Genomic DNA, 19179 nt, shown 5'->3' with positions numbered 1-19179 from the left:
AACCCTTTCCTCCCCAACTTGTTTCTTGGTCATGATGTTGTGCAGGAATAGAAACCCTGACTAAGATATACAGTTTATGGTAGGTGATGTTACTGTTTTTCATAAACCATTTTAGAATCTATTCCTTTGTATAGAAGGAAGCAATCCAAATTATACTAAAATGAGTCTCTAACAATGTGCCTCAAGAAAGTTGTGGAACTTCCCTTCTTCAATACAGAGCAAAGTGCAGCAACTGAAGTGAGAACCAGTGAGCTGCTCAAGTCCAAGAGGGTGGGGTTTCATTGTCTTCTCGGGCTTCATCTTGGACTCTGACTAAAAAGGCAGGTAGCCTGGCCCTGCACTTGCTGCAAGCCATTACAGTGGGCATCAGCTGTCAACTGACGCAAACCTACAATCACTTGGGAAGAGGCAACATTAATTGAAGAATTACCTTAATCAGACTGATCTGTGGCCATATGTGTGAGGAACTTGCTTTTCTTTCTTTTCTTCTTTTCTGTTTTGTCTTTGGTTTTTCCCAGACAGTATTTCTTTGTGTAGCCCTGCTAGTCCTGAAACTCTCTATATAGACCTCCAGATGCCTCTGCCTTCCCAGCGCTGGCATTAAAGGCGCTTTCTTAATTGCTAATTGATGTAGGAAGGCCCAGCACCCTGGATGGTGGCATTCCTAGGCAGGTGGGCCTGGGCTTTATATAAGAAAGCTAGCCAGGAAGCAGCCTTCTATAATGATTCCATGGTTTCTGTGTGAGCCCCTGCTCTGGCCTCCCTGGAAAAGAAACCATGACCTGTGAGCTAAATGAACCCTTTCCTCCCCAACTGCTTCTCGTCAGTGTTTTCCCACAGCAACAGACAAGCATACTAGAACACAAGTGCACCGCTGTGCCTGGCTCTGGGAGAAGCTGGGGAGAGGTGACATCAGTCACCAGCAGATCCTGACAGCTCTCTGTGTCAAGGATTGTGAACATGGCACACTTAACCCTTACCTGTGTCTCTTGACGCAGGCCGTTCTCTTCACCCTCCTTCTCGACTTCTTCCTTACTTGGCGTTTTAGATATAAACTTATTTTTGTTTACAGATTCTTCCACCAGTTTTTTTTCTGATTCTTTCATTATTTCCAGAGTCTCCTGAGTAGTGTTACTGTTAGACATGTTCTGCAGCAGGGTACAGCAGCTTCTATGGATTTCTGCAGAAACAGGAAAGGCGAGTAATGAGAGTTACAGCTTTGGATGCACACACAAGACTTGCTTTTAAAACACGCACACAGACCCACACACTGCCAAGAGTCTTCCTACAACCTAGAAAAAAGTCCTCTGGTAAACGCTGCCCTTGGATTAATTTCTTTTATTCATTCATTCATTTTTATTTATGCTTTTATTTTCTGTTTTCCTAAGACAAGGTCACACTATGTAGGCTGCCCTGGCTGTTCTGGAACTTTGTACACCAGGCTGTCCTGGAACTCCTCACAGAGATCTGCCTTTTAAGTGCTGGAGTTACTTACAAGCATGTGCTATCATGTCTAGACACCTACATGAATTAAAATGTAAATTTGATGAGTTGTAATATTAACACATCTGTGAACCCCTCAGGACCAGGGAGGCAGTAAGCACTGTCCGTATTGTAGCACACCTGCGAGCCCTTCAGGACGACATAAGCACTGCTACTGTTATTCATGCTCCTCTCACAGCTCTCCCTCTCTTTCCTTCACCCCAGCCAGATCTGGTCTGCTTTCTGTCACTTCAAATTAATCTGTCTTTTCTAGATGCTGGCAATGGGGTGCTATGGACCAAACCCAGGCCTCACCAGTGCTAAGCATATAGTTCACCACTAAGCAACATCAATATTTTCCCAAGTTTCACAGAAATGAAACTGCACTATCTAGACAATTTTCCTCAGCAAAATTATTTTGAGATTCACCAGAGTTCAGTTCTAAAGCAATTTAGGATGAGTTCTGAGTTCTCTTGGCACTTTATATGCTGTTACCTATAGAAATGTGCTCATATTTCCAGCTATATTATTTAAATCACTAGATTCTCTCTCGAGAAGAAAAAAATGTATCATAAAGCTCTACTTACCAAATGAAATATCCTTCTTTAACAAAAGGGAGAACTGCCATAACTACTACAAACTACAAAATCCTTACCAGTTTCAAGCTACATACTATCAAAAAGCAGCTAAATTTTACAAGTTACAGTATCTTACACTGTGTCTTTTAAGCAGTTTAAGGTAAGCATGGAGAGAAGATCTTTCTAGCCCTGTGTCCTCCAGACTTAAGACCTTCCTGCAGTGGGAGAGGATCTTAGTTTGTTTTGCTGTTCACTATTAGGGTTCACTCAATCAACAGCCTTCCAACAACCCGGATTACAAACGCCTGGGGTGATATCTTATCACTTACTGTCACTGCCTGGGAAATACTGGATTCCTATAGATTCCCAACTTTATCTAAGCTGGTGCTCTACAAACAGATCTATGTCCTTAACTGCTGAGGTCAGCCACTTAGCTCTTCCTTATGAAGCAGATTTTGATTCTGAGTAGTTTCTTTTTTCCCTAACCCACTCACACTCCCAGTGCAGCTGTACAGTTTGAACTAAATGAACAAATGCTCAGCAATGCTTCACAGTTGTCAACTGGTCCGTTTCTTATCTTTCAAACAGTGTAAAAGGCCAGACAGCAAAGGCTGTCAAGAAGCACAGGTAGCCTGATCCAATATAAGTTAGGCCCCCTGCGAGATTGCTGCTTGTCTGCTTGCACAGCTGTTCAGAGACCTAGTTTGCCTAGGAACAAAAAAGTTCTCCTTGATGCTGGGTGTAGTGGTTCACACCTACAATCCCAGCACTTGAAAGGCAGAGGCCAGCTTGCTCTACACAGCTAGTTGTAGTTGTCCCCAGGACAGCAGGAAGGCAAAGATAGACCCCCGTCTCAGAAAATAAATGGTTACCAGCTACTCACTATGGTGTCTCTGTATCCTCGGCACCAGGGAGGCTGGAGGCTGAGGGTGGGGGGGTTTCTTGAACCTTTAAGTTTAAGATGAGCGAGATGGGGGGGGAAGGAAGGTACTGTTTATGGTCATACCACCTTGAATATGCCCAATCTCATCTAGATGGGTAAAATAAAAGTGTTTATATTATATATATATATATATATATATATATATATATATATATATATTATATGTACTGTTACAGGCTTCTATAGAAAGAGTTATAACCCTCAAGGTGTTTCTTGATCATTGGCTATAAATGAGATTTTATCTATCTGTTTATATCATATCATATTTACACATGATCAACTTTAAAATTTAAAAAAATGTATTGTGAAGTGCCTTTTCCTACTGAGACTACTGAACCATCTTGCTGGCCCTGGATGAGTATACCCTATCCTGTCAGGTAAGTCTCTGAAGTTCTAGTAAAACTCAGCACGGAGGGCTGGCAGTTGGCTTAACTCACCTTCTGCAAAGTCAAAGTATTTACCTTCAAACATAAACTATTCCCTTTGAGAAAACTTTCCTTAAAAAGTGGACAAAATTCATCTTTCTGTTATTTGCTCCTATCAGCCTCAATTTAGCTTTCTATGCCAGTAATAAAAAACAAGCACAGGGCTGGACATTAGTGGCATATGACTTTAAACCCAGCACTCAAGGCAGATCTCTGTGAGTTTGATTCTAGTCAAGTCTACATAATAAGTTCCAGAATAGTCAGTGAGACTCTCAGTGAGACTCTGTCTCAAAACAACAACAACAACAACAACAACAACAACAACAACATACATTTTTAAGTCTTCAAATACCCTTTACTGGAAGGTCATGCACTGTCCTCATTGTTCTAGTCCAAGTGACTGCACAGTCACTTTTGTAAAAACAGGCATTCATGTATTTTCCAGGACAAAACAGAACAACACAAACCTCTAAAAACTATTTTGGGAATGTAGATGAATATCCAACTTAAGTAGCTAAAAAACCACACCATTAAGTAATGCTGCCAACAGCTATTTCTGTATTCCTCACATTTATTAAATAACTGTCTTGTCTGATGACACACAATATAAAGAGCAACTATGAAAACCATTCACTTACATATACTAATAAAATCTTATTGAGAATGGCTATCCTGCTGGCACTGGACAGCCAATAGGGAGTGCAGCAGCTCCAGAGCAGGACATGCATATGCTGAACAAGAAAAACCATCATTCCATGTCAACCCCTCACAAAAAAGTTTTATCTTATTTCCTTATTTAAGCATTCCTTGCTCCTTTCTTTGGTTGCTGTTGTTGGGTTGGTTTTTTTTGTTTTGTTTTGTTTTGTTTGTTTTGTTTTTCGAGACAGGGTTTCTCTGTGTAGCCCTGGAACTACTCTGTAGACCAGGCTAGCCTCGAACTCAGAAATCTGCCTGCCTCTGCCTCCCAAGTGCTGGGATTAAAGTCAAGTCTTCAACTACCATATTTCAGTCCTTAACATTTCCCACGCGTGCTCATTGCTTCAAAGATAATAAAAATCTTGCCCTGCTGTGTGTGTGGGTGCACACACAAACAAACACAATGAGGATACAGGATGTGCTAGTCATGACGGATCTGAGGTCAGAGAGTTCCTAACTTGAGGGTCATGACCTATCTCTTCCCTTCTCCTACCACCTGTGGGTGGCTTTTATTGTTTGTCTCCTTTTGAAAGAAGACATGGATGACCTGCCCCACTACCTGAGTGCTACAATTACAGGGGCAGCATTGTACCTGCCCATGGCCCTGCTTTCTCTTGCCCGGGCTGGTCTTGAACTTGCAGCAGTTTTCATTGTCAGCCTCCTGAGTGCCGTGATTATAAGTATGTGCCTGGTTTAATTTTGTAAAATATTTCTCTCAGTATCTTCAATAAAACTATTTCTTAGGGTAAGACATTCTTTTACTCTCCAAAATAACCTTTAATGAAGGTAATTTTGTCCTGTAATTGTTTTTTTTTAAGATTTATTTATTTATTTTATATGAGTACACTGTAGCTGTCTTCAGACATATCAGAAGAAGGCATCAGATCCCATTACAGATGGTTGTGAGCCACCATGTGGTTGCTGGGAATTCAACTCAGGACCTCTGAAAGAGCAAGCAGCCAGTGCTCTTAACCACTGAGCCATCTCCCCAGCCCTGTAATTCAATGTAGAAGTCTCTGCATACGCTTGAGAAATAAGAATTCCTAGTACTAAATCTTGGGGGTAGTGAAAGGTACAGCTTAAGGGTAGTCAATTTATTAACTTTTTAAAAAAGGCTAAAAATAAAAGAACAGGGGCAGAAACACAGCATGGCTTAGCGAATGTAAATACTTACAGTGTAAGTTCTGATTTCAATCCTCAGAACCCACATAACAACATACAAACATCAACAAAACATAGGCATGAACAAGGTGTTTTGTTGTGACCTATGTCTTTAGTCTTTTGAAAATACTATGAAAGAATTAGTCTTTCAAATCTGTAAAAGAAACCAGGACTCTGTCCCCGTAATTTTATGCAGCTCAAGAATAAACTAAGCTAAGCATCTAACTATAATCTCAGAGCAACAGGTTGATAAAGAAGAAACATAAACCTGAGCTGTGCTGTGAGACCCAGTCTCAGAAAACACAAGTAAGGGAGGGGCTGGAAAATGGCTCAGCAGGAAAGAGTACTTGTTATGTTTACAGAACACTCAGGCTCAGTTCCCAGCATCCATACAGTGGCTTACAACCATATGTAACTCCATTTCCAGGAGATCGGATACCCTCTTTGACATGGTGCCATGTATATATACACACATACACATGCACATTCAGGTGAAACACTAAAAAATAAAATAATCTAAATTTATAACACAAATAATAAATTTAAATCTAAAGGAAAACTGAGGAAAAATGTAAGTAAAATTAATCTATGGTGATTAGGTCAGAAAGTAGTTGCTTTAAGAATTTGGAGTAAGAGCAAGGCAGATAATGACTAATAAGCAAAACTATGGGACCTTTCATGAGTTAACAGAACGAGTCAATCTTGCTGGATGTGATGTCTCATTCCTATAACACTTGCGAGGTTAGGACAACACAGCTGGCATGAGTTTCAGGCCCATCTGGGCTACAGAGTGAAACCGTCTCCAAAACAAAAGCAACCAAACCCAAAACAAACAAACAAACAAAAACACTATTTTGTTTGCAGTAATGTTTTTTATTCTTTTTGGTTTTTTAAGATATATATATATATATATATATATATATATATATATATATATATATATATATACCTGAGTACACTGTTGCTCTCTTCAGACACTAGAAGAGGGCATCATTCCATTACAGATGGTTGTAAGCCACCTTGTGGTTGCTGGGAATTGAACTGAGGAAGAGCAGGAAGTTTTTGCTGCAAAGCTCTATGTAAATATCAAATCAATGAGGAGCTGTCAGTGCCCATTAAGATTTATTTTTGGGCCAGAGAGATGGTAAAGAGTACCAGTTACTCTTCTAGAGGACCCAGGTTCAATTCCCAGCACCTACATGGCAGCTCACATATGACAGTTTATAACAATCTGTAACTCTACACCCAACAGAGTGCTCAGCCCTAAATGGAACACCTCTACCAATTCTCCCACAGGGTCAGGGGAGGAAGGTGAGATCCAGGTGGTGGTGCTATGAAATGCTGCCTTGAGGACACAGCATGGTACCTGCACTACAAGCTCATCTCTGTTGTGATTACCTGAGTGAAACATACAAAAGACCAAGCCAGCAAGGGCAGTCAAGCACTCTAGCAGGCAGCACTAACTGGACTAAGGAGGTCCCCAAGTAGGGAGGGGAGAGTAGAGGACAAGAAGGTGGAAAGACAACATGTTGGGGATTTTCATGGTAGAATGAGAGAGGGGAGTTGGGGTGAAGATGATTAAGATACATTGCATACATGTCTGAAATTGATAGAGAATAAATGAAAGATATTAAAATAATAAAATAGTAGAGGTTCATGCACCCAGCCTCTTATTTTCTTTCTTCCTTTCTCTTTCTATTTTCTTTCTTTGGGGTTGAGAGGAATAAAGTATACTTCAGAGCCCTGCTGGTTTGGAACTTGCTATATAGATTAGGCCAGCTTTGAACTCATAGAGAGCTACCTGCCTCTGCTTTCTGAATACTGAAATAAAGGTGTGTACTACCACACCTAGTAAACTCTTCTGTTTTCTGACAGAATTAGGAAAGAAAATGATGTCCATACTAATTGAGCAGGATTATGGGCCTGCTGCTTTATGCACTTGAATTCTTACCTACCGAGCACAGCTAAGCGGACTGATCGGGCCTGATCAGGGACATCATAAGTGGAAGAAAGAGACTAGAACCTCAATGCTGTCTGACTTCAATATCCACACTGTTTCAATGTCTACATTGACTTTTTAAAAGATTTTCTTTTCTTTTTTTTAAACTAATTTTAAAAATTCTGTGTATGTGTGTGTGGGTACAGGTGCCCGAGGAGCCCAAAGGTGTCTGATCCCCTGGAGCTGGAGTACAGGTGGTTGTGAGCCACCTCACATGGGTGCTAGGAACTGAACGCAGGTCTTCTACAAAAGCCCTCTCTCTTACATTTTTACATTTTTAAAATAACAAAACAAAGCAAAGCCTACATTTGTTCTATGACTTTAATATTTTCATTTTTTAAAAAAATATTTATTTTGTGTATATTAGTAAGGCATCACAGACACATTACAAGAGAGTAGTACTGGATCCCATTACAGATGGTTGTGAGGCACCATGTGGTTGCTGGGAATCAACCTCAGGACCTCTGGAAGAGCAACCAGTGTTCTTAACTACTGAGCCACCTCTCAGCCCTTCTATTGATTATTACTAAAAAGATTATATTACTATAACATAACTAACTCTTTCCTAGGATATTTTTCAGATGAGAAAACTAAAGGTTAGAGAAGACAACATTAGAGGGGAATTCAAGATTTTAGTGTATACTCTGATCCCTTAACCGAGTTCTAAGTGCTCCAAAGTAACTGAGCACTGAGGAAAGTTCTAGAATTCTGGGCCCACTGCTTTATGCACTTGAATTCTTACCTACTGAGGTATTGAATAGAAAGGTACCGAGATTTAAGGCCTTTTCTTCTTTTTTGTCAATGCAGGCTATTATTTGAAGACTTAAAGGCTAAGTTTATAAAGTCTCCAATCTATGTCCATTTCTCGTGATTTTTATTTTTATTTATTTATTTTTTTTTAGCTTGTGAGTGTGCTGGTTAGTTATTATGTAAACTTGACAAAGGCTAGAGTCATAAGGGAAGAGAGAACTTCAATTGAGAAAATCCCCCCATAAGATTGGCTTGTAGGCAAGCTTGTGGGATATCACTAATGACACAGAGGGCCCAGCTCACTGTGAGCAGAGCCATTCCTGGGCAGGGGTCCTGCGGTTCATAGAAAAGCAGGCTGAGCAGGCCACAGCGAGCAAGTCAGAAAACAGCCCTCCTCCATGCCTTTCGCTTCAGTTTTTGAATCCAGGTCCTGGCCTGTTTGCGTTCCTGACCAATTTTTCTAGATGATAACTGAAAGCAGAAAAATGAAATAAATCTTTTTCTTCCCAAGTTGATTTTGGTCTAAGACCATCGAAAAAACACAAATATTGACCTTATGACTCATAACAGTAGCAAAATTACAGTGTATAAAGAGACAAATCATTTCTAACCTATCATGGCCATGTCTAGAATTAAGACTTGTCAGCTGGGTGTGAGGGGCACCTCTTTAGTCCCAGCACCTGGAGCCAGGTGGATCTCTGTGAGTCGGAGGACAGCTTGGTTTACAGAGCAAGTTCCAAGACAGTCAGAGTTGTTACACAGAGAAACTCTCTCGAAAAACCAAACCACACAGCCCTATCACATGCCCACCTGGCTGTAGCAGGAGTGCAATTTACAAATAGGAGCTAAGGCCTTCATCTCCAAATTGAGTAACATTGAAAATTTTCAGATTTAACAACAAGTTTTGAGAAAAGCACCTTTCATTTTTGAAACCTCTTATTTCATGGCTCTATATTCTGTCAATACTAATGTTATAAATCACCAAATAAAGGAATTCTTCAAGGTTAAATGATGGTATGTTTTATGTTCTATCTTTTCATTGGCCCTTAGGTCAGCCAATCTGATTCAGGGCTCCATGGCAACAGTCTCTATCACCAAGAGCCAAAAAATGAGCTTACCCTCCCATCTTAAATAGAACCAGTTTCCACAGACACTGCTGCAAATGTTGAGCAATGGTCTTTGCAGATAAATAAGCAATACTGCCATTTTAGCATGCTAACAGCTCAGCGTGGGGCAGGAGAGATGACCAGCAATGGCAGTGCCACTGTGGAAGCAACACTGGAGTTCCCTGAACACTTCTTCCTTGCTCAGTTTCAGGATAGAATTCTAGGCATCTAATGGGTCAGAAAACCAACGTGAAGATAAAACTTAGGACTACTGACTTTAAGTTTTTTTTTTTCCTAAATGTAACAAGTATGGAAACTGACATATCTTTTGTGTGTGTGTGTGGGGGGGGTGGTTGAGACAGGGTTTCTCTGTGTAGCCCTGGCTGGCCTGGAACTCACTCTGTAGACCAGGCTGGCCTCCAACTGAAGGTTCCTCCTAAAGCCTTTATTGTCATATTCTCAAACACAGTTCTTATAGTCCTCAGAATTCTATTACATCTGTCATTTTTTTCTGTATATCCCATCTACATCACCCTCCATTACTTTAAAGGGAAAAAACAAAAACTGCTGTTCCCAATGCTGAAATAATGTATTTGTTCTTCACATTTCATATGACTCCATCCCTTCTCCTTTACCTGCAAACATCGCATGAGAAGGAGGGAAGGAGGAAAAGAAGGAAGGCAGGCAGGCAGGCAGAGAGACAGGCAGGCAGGCAGGCCAAACCAAAATCTCTCACTGGCATACACTTACAGTTTATGATTCACCTGGCATATTATATAAGGGATTCCTGTTTCTTAGATGCCATTCACCAATAATTGATGAAATATCTCAGAGTGCGAGAGTGCTGAGAACTAGACAGAATCAGGTCAGGGTTAAAATTAGCTGGAACTTATGGATTTTCAGCAAGTTCACACTGCTCTTTATGTGTTCTTTAACTAAACACTGTATAGTAAAGCAGGTATTAATTTTTATTTAACTTTTTAAATTTAATTTTATTTAATTAAAATACTAATCTTCCTATTTTAACACCTTTTGTGCATATGCACTTGTTTGTGTGCATGCATGTATAGGAACACACGTATGTATATGCATGCTGAAGCCAGAGGTTGACATAAGATGTATTCCTAGTTGTTTGCCACGTTTTTGTGTTTGTTTTTGTGTCAGGGTCTCTCTGAGCCTGGACTTCACAAATTCAATTCAGTTCAGTCAGTAAGGCCCAGATCTGCTCCTGTGTCTGCTCTCCAGCCCTGAGGCAGCAGGTGTGAATGTGAGCATTTCACCAGCTCTTACCTGAGTGATGGAGATCTAACTTGTGTTCTGGTGCTAATGTGTTAACATCTTTGTCAACGAAACTATTTCTCCAGTCTTATTTTAACTATTGTGTAGAAAGCTTTATTTTAGTTTTAATTATGTGTGAGTGAGGTATATGTGTTCAAGAGTACAGGCTCTCTCAGAGGCAGAAGAGAACATCATAGCCCTTGTAACTAGAGTTTTAGACATGAGTGCTAAGAACCAAATATGGGTCCTCTGTGAGAGCAGCAAGTTTCTCTCCAGTCCCTATTTTAGCAGTTTTTCAGTATAGACTCCAATAATATCAAGTACACCAATATTGTTATAAAAGCAAAAGATTATCTTGGCACAAAGATTATATTAAGATAATCTAGTTATTCTTCTGACTGATATTTAAGGAACATACAAAAATGTAGAAATACTCCTCAGATTACGGTGGTGGCGCATGCCTTTAATCCTAAAACTTGGGATGCAGAGGCAGGCAGATTTCTAAATTGGAGGCCAGAGTGAGGTCCAGAACAGCCAGGGCTACATTGAGAAACCCTGTCTTGAAAAATAAATAAATAATAATAAAAAAAAAATACAATAGGGTTATCTCATAATAAACGTACTCCAAGTTGAAATACTAAATCAGCGCTGGACAGTGGTGGCGCACGCCTTTGACCCCAGCACTTGGGAGGCAGAGATAGGCGGATTTCTGAATTTGAGACCAGCCTGGTCTACAGAGTGAGTTCCAGGACAGCCAGGGCTACACAAAGAAACCCTGTCGTGAAAAACCAAGAAAAAGAAAGAAAGAAAGAAAGGAAGAAAGAAAGAAAGAAGGAAAGAAAGAAAGAAAAGAGAAGAAAAAAGAAAAATGAAAAGAAACACTGAATTAGGAGCTGGAGACATGGCTCTGCAGTTAAGAGCACTTGCTACTCTTCCAGGGGACCTGGGTTTATTTTCTAGGACTTACGACACAATGTCACTCCAGTTCCAGGGGGATCCAACACCTTCTTCTGGCCTTTGAGGTCACTAAAGGCATTAGTACACACATACCTAATTTACTGAGCATCACATCCAGCTGACTGGAACGAGTCCCTGCCACTGTCCAACGTCACCGTCACACTACAGTACTGAGCAGTATTAGCCCCCCCGGGGGAAAATAGATATGCTACTGAATGCATGTAAGTTTCAGAGGCAGAAGTCAGTGGTCAGTAGCAGGAGCAAGCTTCTGAACTCAACCACCTACACCTTCTTTCCTCCCTATCAAGATGAAGACACTCTCTGCATTTGGAAATAAAAAGGCAAAGGTTACAAGTCCTGGATGTCAGCTGAGGATGCCCATCAGTGATCTGCTTGCTTAGCATGTCAACAAAGCAAGGCCCTAGGTTCATTCTCTTAAGTATAAAGAAGAAAAACAAAAAGAGAAAGAAGAAAAAAGAGAAGTTTCTCTCCATTACTGCTCAGAGAAAAACAGCATGTAAGTGAGTAAACCCAGCATGTGAGTGCATGTAAGTTCTTACATACATGCCCATCTGGATTGATCTGGATCCCTTTAGCAGCATTCATTTCCATAGGATGAACACAGACTTATTAACATAAGAAACAAAAAGCAGAAGTTCTGAATTTCTTGGAACTGAGAAATTTTTTTTTTTTTTTTTTTTTTGGTTTTTCGAGACAGGGTTTCTCTGTGTAGCCCTTGATGTCCTGAAACTCACTCTGTAGAGCAGGCTGGCCTCGAACTCAGAAATCCGCCTGCCTCTGCCAAGTGCTGGGATTAAAGGCTTGTGCCACCACTGCCTGGCTCGAGAAAATTTTTTTGTTTCAAATTTCTGTAAGATATTTTAATTTTATTTTTATATTTCTGAGACTTGCTCAGAAATACATTCCAGGCTAGTCTGGAACTCATCGTGTAGCCCAGGATGGCTTCACCCTCACACCAATTTTTCTGTATCAGACACCACACCCAGCTAAAATTTACCAAGAATTCTTAAGGAGACAACTCCAGAAAAGGAGAGATTCTACTGTTTGAGTCGTAACTATATTAAAACTATTAAAAGCAAGTTATAGCAAAAGCATTCATTACTGCTCTCTGTACAGTTAATTACTATCATAAAGGAAAACTAAACAGTTCACTCTACATTTTTCTTCCTCTCTCTATCCTGTTTATTTTTATTATTATTATTATTTTTTTTTGAGACAGGGTTCCTCTGTATAGCCCTGGCTGTCCTGGAACTCGCTCTGTAGACCAGGCTGGCCTCGAACTCAGAAATCCACCTGCCTCTGCCTCCCAAGTGCTGGGATTAAAGGCGTGCGCCACCACCGCCTGGCTATCCTGTTTATTTTTAAGACAAGGTCTCATGTAGCCCATGCTGGTTTTGAAGTTCTATGTTGGCGAGGATGACCCTGAACTTCTGATCCTGCCATCTTCACCTCTCAAGAGCTGGGAACCCAGGCAACCCTGCCAAAGCTGGCCTCCTTTTTCCCCTCAGCATCATTGTATGTGATGTGGGTGCACAGCTGCACAGCACATCTCGTCAGAGGTCTGCAAGTCCTCTCCTCCCCTAAGGGTCAGGCTGGCCGCTCCTGTAAAGTCACCTCTCTGCATCTCCTTTATTCTGCTGTTTTAAATATCACGAGCGTAAGTGAGAGGAGGCTCAGTAGATAGTGCCTCTGGCACCAAGGCTGACAACCTGAGTTCAATCCCTTGACCCACGGGGTGGAAACTGTCCTGACCCCACATGTACAGATGGCAGGTGGGCATGCAAACACATAAGCACGGATATAAATGTATCTGTAAAGATCTTGAGCTGTTTAGACCAGAACAAGAAGCTACATGAAAAGATGTTTTCTGAATGATGTTATCTCCCAAGCTGAGAGCCCAGAACTCTGAACACCAGAAGCTCGTTTTCTACAACAATAAAAAGGCGACAGAGGCAGCAGGCCTAGAGATGCAGCTAAGCCGATTCGCTGCTGGCCTTGCCTCCCACACAGGAAGCCTGGTCTTCCTCTACTGCAGCACTACACAGGCAGGGCACCTGTGAGTGTAACACCTGGGAGCTGTGGCAGGAGGATCAGAATTTCAGGGAAAGTTGAAGGCAAAAATGAAAGCCTGTCTCAAAAAAAAAAAAAAAAAAAAAAAAAAAAAAAAGACATAGGTATTACTTATTCTTTCCAGGTCTCTCAATTTACACAGACTATCTCCTTTATCTCAATTCAACACTAAAAATGTATATGCAGAGATGTTGACTTAAAATCAAGAAGAAGGGCTGGCCAGACTACACTGAGTCACTTCATCAGCGATGACTGGATCCATGGCCCTGCATGGTGAGGACAGAAGAGGACTAGCTGACAAGGGGCTGGCTGTCTCATCTGCACATGCCCACTCGCACACATATCCATAGAATTAAGAAGTATAATAAAACCATTTTTAAAAAAGGAAAGCAAGATCCTCCCTCCTCCTTTGGGTTTATTTGGTTGGGTATATTTTTTCCCCCAAGACAGAGTTGTCCTGGCTGTTTTGAACTTACTCTACAGAGCAGACTGGCCTCAGACTCACAGAGATCCACTTGCCTGTGCCTCCCAAGTGCTGGGGTTAAATGTGTGCTCCACTGCCACTGCCCTTTGGGTTCTTGAGGCAGGGTCTCACTATAAAGCTCAAGCTGACCTCAAATTTGCACTTCTCCTGCTTTACCCTCCCCAAACCTGGCATCACAGACATGAAGCATAATACCCGGCTAAGGTTTCCTTATATTTTAAAGACAAGTACAGAAAATGCAATGGAAATCAACCATAATCTGTAATTCAGCTATTACTGCCATTATTAATAGCAACATATTGATGAATAAGTTGGTTTTTATTCCCATATTTATATATCATTGAAATCCATGTTGGATGTTTTCATATCCAGCATTTTTTATGTTATTAATTATATGCATATTAATTATATGGCTCATCTAGAATATTTTTACCAAATACTGAAATTGTAACAATTTTCCATTTAATTTTTTTTCTTTAACTTTTTACTCAGTAGTAGGAACTCATGACCTACTATTTAGCCTAAGTATTGGAGTTACAGGCATATTACATTATGTTGATTGCTCTTTGTGTCTGGGGTTTTGTTATGTTTGTTTGTTTGAGGCGGGGTCTTATTCTGTATTCCAGCCTGGCCTGGAATTCACTGTTACCCACACTGTCCTCAAACTAATAGTATCCACCTAGAGGTCTTGGCCTTCTAACTGCTGAAATTACTGGAATGAGGCACTGCATCCACTTCTTGTAATTTTTTTTTTTAAAGATTTATTTATTTATTATATGTAAGTACACTGTAGCTGTCTTCAGATGCACCAGAAGAGGGCATCAGATCTCATTACGGGTGGTTGTGAGCCACCATGTGGTTGCTGGGATTTGAACTCATGACCTTCCGAAGAACATTCAGTGCTCTTCCCCGCTGAGCCATCTCTCCAGCCCACTTCTTGTAATTTTTAAAAGGCAGGATCTTATGTATTCAAGGCTGGCTATGGCCCCACTATACAGATGAAATTGGTCTTGAACTAGCACTCTTCTTGTTTCAGCCTCTTCAGGGCTAAGATTATACATGTGAAATACCACAGCAGTTTAAATTATCTTTAACTAAAGAAACATCCTGGGGGCTGGTGAGCTGGCTCAGTGGATGGATGAGAACACTGACTGCCCTTCCAGAGGTCCTGAGTTCAATTCCCAACAACCATATGGTGGCTCACAACCACCTGTAATGTAATAGGACCTAAAGCCCTCTTCTGGTGTGTCTGAAAAGAGCGACAGTGTACTTACACACATGAATAAATAAATCTTAAAAAAAAAAATTTTTGTTACAAACATGGACCATAATTTATTAACCATTCCTCAATATTGTGAATTGAGGCAGCTATCAATTTTACGGTAAAATATTCTGTGATGAACACCTTTGAATCTATATCTTTATTAGCAATTCTAGGATATTTGATCACACTGTGAACCCCAAGATTAGGTTATATACTGAAAAAACCTGTTTCTAGTTGTGGTGTGGCTCAGCTCTTCTTAGCTTTAATCTGTCTGACTGGAATACAGACATGCCCTATATATCTTTTCTTTCTTTTATTCTTTTTTAATTTAATTTTACATAAGGGTGTCAGATCCGCTGAAACTGGAGTTACAGACAGTTGTAAGCTGCCATGTGAGTCCTGGGAATTGAACCCTGGTCCTTTGGAAGAGCAACCACTGCTCGTAACCACTTAGCCATCTCTGAAGGCCTTACACCTTTAATCCCAAACAATAAAGGTAAAGTTAGTTTGTAGAAGGAATCACCCATGTTTGAAAGTGATGTTTAATTGAGTGGCAGACAAAGTGAAGAATGATCTCACAGAATAGGATCTTCCCAACGCTCATGAGAAGAGAGGGAGACTACTTAAGGGAGCAGTGCAGGCAGAGGAGGAGGAAAGAGAGGAGGCAGTTTTACTGGGACAGTTGTACAGAGACAGGTGGCAGAGAGAGAACAAGCCTGAAACAGGTGAAGATAGAATGAGCCAGAGAATAAGAAGGCCCAGAAGATTAGAACAGATTGCCAAAGTCAGTATGAGGCCAAGCAGAACAATTCAGGAGAACCCAAGAGAAACCAGATTGAATCAGTTACCTTGGAGAGGAGTTTGAGGCAGAACAGAGCTGAACTTGCCAGTCAGCGTTCAGAAAGACAAGAAAGGGGAAGCTTATTCAGTAGTAAGACTCAGAGGCTGAAAACATTATAGGCCTAGATACGATTGTAGAGAGGCTAGAAGCTTGCAGGACCAGGCCTAGGTTAGAAGCAGGAAGCCTTGGAGACGATAATTACATCAGGAGAATAAAAAGTACTTTTTTTTTTTTAATTTTTTTTTTTTTTAGATTTATTTATTTATTATATGTAAGTACACTGTAGCTGTCTTCAGACGCACCAGATGAGGGCGTCAGATCTCATTATGGGTGGTTGTGAGCCACCATGTGGTTGCTGGGATTTGAACTCATGACCTTCCGAAGAGCAGTCGGTGCTCTTCCCCACTGAGCCATCTCACAAGCCCTAAAAAGTACTTTTACACAGTTTCTTAGTGAACTAATGTTTTCAGCTGTTCAATGTCAGGCCTTACAGTGAGTCTCAAACTTTCAGAACCTACATGGCCAATGCTGCGTGTATGCTTTCTCTCTCTATTATAAATCAGTCTTTCTTTTCCATTTTGTCTATTTCTTTGTGTGTATGCAGGTGGGCACATGCTCGGCATGTATCTCCTTCCATTATGTAGATCTGAGGACTGGGATGCAGGCTGTCAGGATGGCGGCTGTCATTTTTACCTACTTCCTGCTTTTCTCCAGTTCATTGCCCTTTTTAAAAAATTAACTCCTGGAGGATCAAGAAGGCTGAGTCTGATGAAGCAAGACTTTGCTGATACACTCCTCCTAGACAAAGAGGTGGAGAGAGCAACCCTTACTGGAGAAAACAACAGGGCTCACTGTGCTACCCAACATTTAAAAAAAAAAAAATTAACTCTTTTTTTCTCTATACACACTAGAGAAGGTACAGAAAGATTAAAAGCTCCAGGCAGAGTTTCTTTGTTATGAGTATTACACACATTGCTGGCCCTTGTCAATGCACTAAGATAGGTTAGCAAGCAATACAAAAAGAGAAAGGCCTCAAAAGATACAAAAGAATAAGACTCTAGGGCTGGTGAGATGGCTCAGCTGAGATGGCTTCAAGACCAAAGGTTCTGAGTTCAAATCCCAGCAATCACATGATGGCTGCTAACCATCCATAATGAGATCTGACACCCTCTTCTGGTGTCTGAAGACAGCTACAGTGTACTTACATATAATAATAAATCTTTGGGCTGGAGCGAGCAGGGCCAGAACAAGCAGAGGTCCTGAGTTCAATTCCCAGCAACCACATGATGGCTCACAACCATCTGTACAGCTACAGTGTACTCATAAACATAAAATAAATAAATACATCTAAAAAAAAAAAAAGAATAAGACTCTAAGTTATAACATTGGGCTGGTGAGATGGCTCAGCCATTAAAGGCTAGGCTCTCTCCTAAAATATGTTATAGCATAAAACTAAAGGAAGATAAAGGGGAACAGGATGTTGAACAGTTTAGTATTTTTTTTACTTGATATTTGGTCCATTTAAAATTCTAGATTGGGGGAGGGAGAGCCAAGCATCTCAATGGCACAGCACATACTTAATGTACACAAAGCTTCTAGATCAATGCCAGGTACTAACACCCATCCTGCAAATCAGTTTTTTAATTTTTTTTAGAAATATGGTAGTATTTTCAGGACTCCCCACACACAGTATGTCACTCATAGATACACAGAGAAAGATGAATAGCATGAGCATACCACCTAACCAGAAGAGGAGGGAGTGCCTTTCCATGGTGAACACCAGAGGCAAATGTCCCAATGACAGAGACGGGAGTAAGGCCAAGAAGAACTGTTACAAACTACTGAGCGGGCAGAAGCTCTAGGCCGACCTCAAGAGAAACACTCGCCAACCAGCAGCACCAGCTCACCAGTCAACACTGCAGTGGGTGCAACTGCTGGCCCCAAACTGCAGATCTTGCCAAATTTAGCTCCAAAGCTCTAAATTTAGCTCAGAAGCCCTTCTGCATATAAATATTAGATTGAGCCATGAGAGCAAAGAGTCTGTATAATAAAGTTCATGCTTTATAGATTTACCTAAGACTCTGTGAATGGTTTATTGTTTGAGACGGGGTCTCACTTATGGCCTGGAGTTCACTATATAGACCAGATGGGCCCGGAACTCATACAGGTCTTTCTGCTTCTACCTCAGTGCTGAAATTTAAATGTGTGCCGACATGCTGAGCAGGAGCTGTAGATTTTAAAAGGCTCTGACATATTAATATAACAAGACCACCAGCTTTTAAGCTGACAATAGCTGATCACCAACTCCTCACTTCCTGGTTCTTCCTCCTCCTAGTAATTTATCTGGATGGCAGGCTCTTCCTAAGCATTATCTCCTACTCAACCACACTCCTCCACAGCCATTCACAATTCAGCAAAACAGAAGGCTCTCAGTACAACCCCTAGTCTGCATACATAAGCCAATCAGGCCCAAGTACTGGGCATAAACAGGGCTGAGGCAGGGGCCAGACTTCTTCTCTACCTCAGGAAAGCTCTGGCTCCTCTACTGTCCTGGCTTGTTATTCTTCACAGCTTTTAAGACAAGAACCTGGGACTACTCAAGAGTGATTTGGGGGGATGGGGAGGTGGAGAGATGGCTCAGCGGTTAAGAGCACTGATTGCTCTTCCAAAGGTCCTGAGTTCAAATCCCAGCAACCACATGGTGGCTCACAACCATCTGTAATGAGATCTGATGCCCTCTTCTAGTGTGTCTGAAGATAGCTACAGTGTACTTATATATAATAAATAAATCTTTAAAAAAAAAAGATTCGGGTGAATGCTGCATTTCCATGGCCCACCTGAGCAAGGAGATAGGCTCTATCACAATCAAAGACCCCACGGCACGAGGATCTGAAAGTAAATCAGAACAGTGGTAGGAAGCACTGCTTGGAAGCGCATGGAGGTTAAGGACGAGGCCACCTGGCACACAGAGTCAGCCTGGCACACAGACCCCGTCTGAAAACAAAACATCAAACAAGAACAAAAGTCAAAACAGGCATGGTTGTATACACTGGATGAAAGAGAGATAAAACAGGCGTGGTTGTATACACTGGATGAAAGAGAGATAAAACAGGCATGGTTGTAT

At 41.1% G+C, this 19179-nt stretch overlaps 1 protein-coding gene and 1 non-coding gene across 16 annotated transcripts in view; one reads left to right on the top strand and one right to left on the bottom strand.

The window, feature by feature from the left end:
- Nucleotides 1-19179, bottom strand: part of R3hdm2 (R3H domain containing 2) — a 120996-nt gene that overhangs the window by 53311 nt on the left and 48506 nt on the right. For all 15 annotated transcript variants that reach the window (XM_031350119.1, XM_031350110.1, XM_031350111.1 and 12 more), the window contains one exon: nt 981-1180. In XM_031350119.1, the coding sequence (XP_031205979.1) occupies nt 981-1145 (165 nt within the window). In that variant the 5' untranslated portion in view covers nt 1146-1180. Of the gene's footprint in view, nt 1-980; nt 1181-19179 lie in introns of those variants that run through there.
- LOC116076601 lies at nt 16797-16924 on the top strand. Its single transcript, XR_004113008.1, has one exon.

Source organism: Mastomys coucha, unplaced genomic scaffold (genome assembly GCF_008632895.1).
Source record: "Mastomys coucha isolate ucsf_1 unplaced genomic scaffold, UCSF_Mcou_1 pScaffold4, whole genome shotgun sequence".
Classification (NCBI taxonomy): domain Eukaryota; kingdom Metazoa; phylum Chordata; class Mammalia; order Rodentia; family Muridae; genus Mastomys; species Mastomys coucha.
The sequence above is the reverse complement of the archived record's forward strand: the minus strand, read 5'-3'. Positions and strand labels throughout refer to the sequence as shown.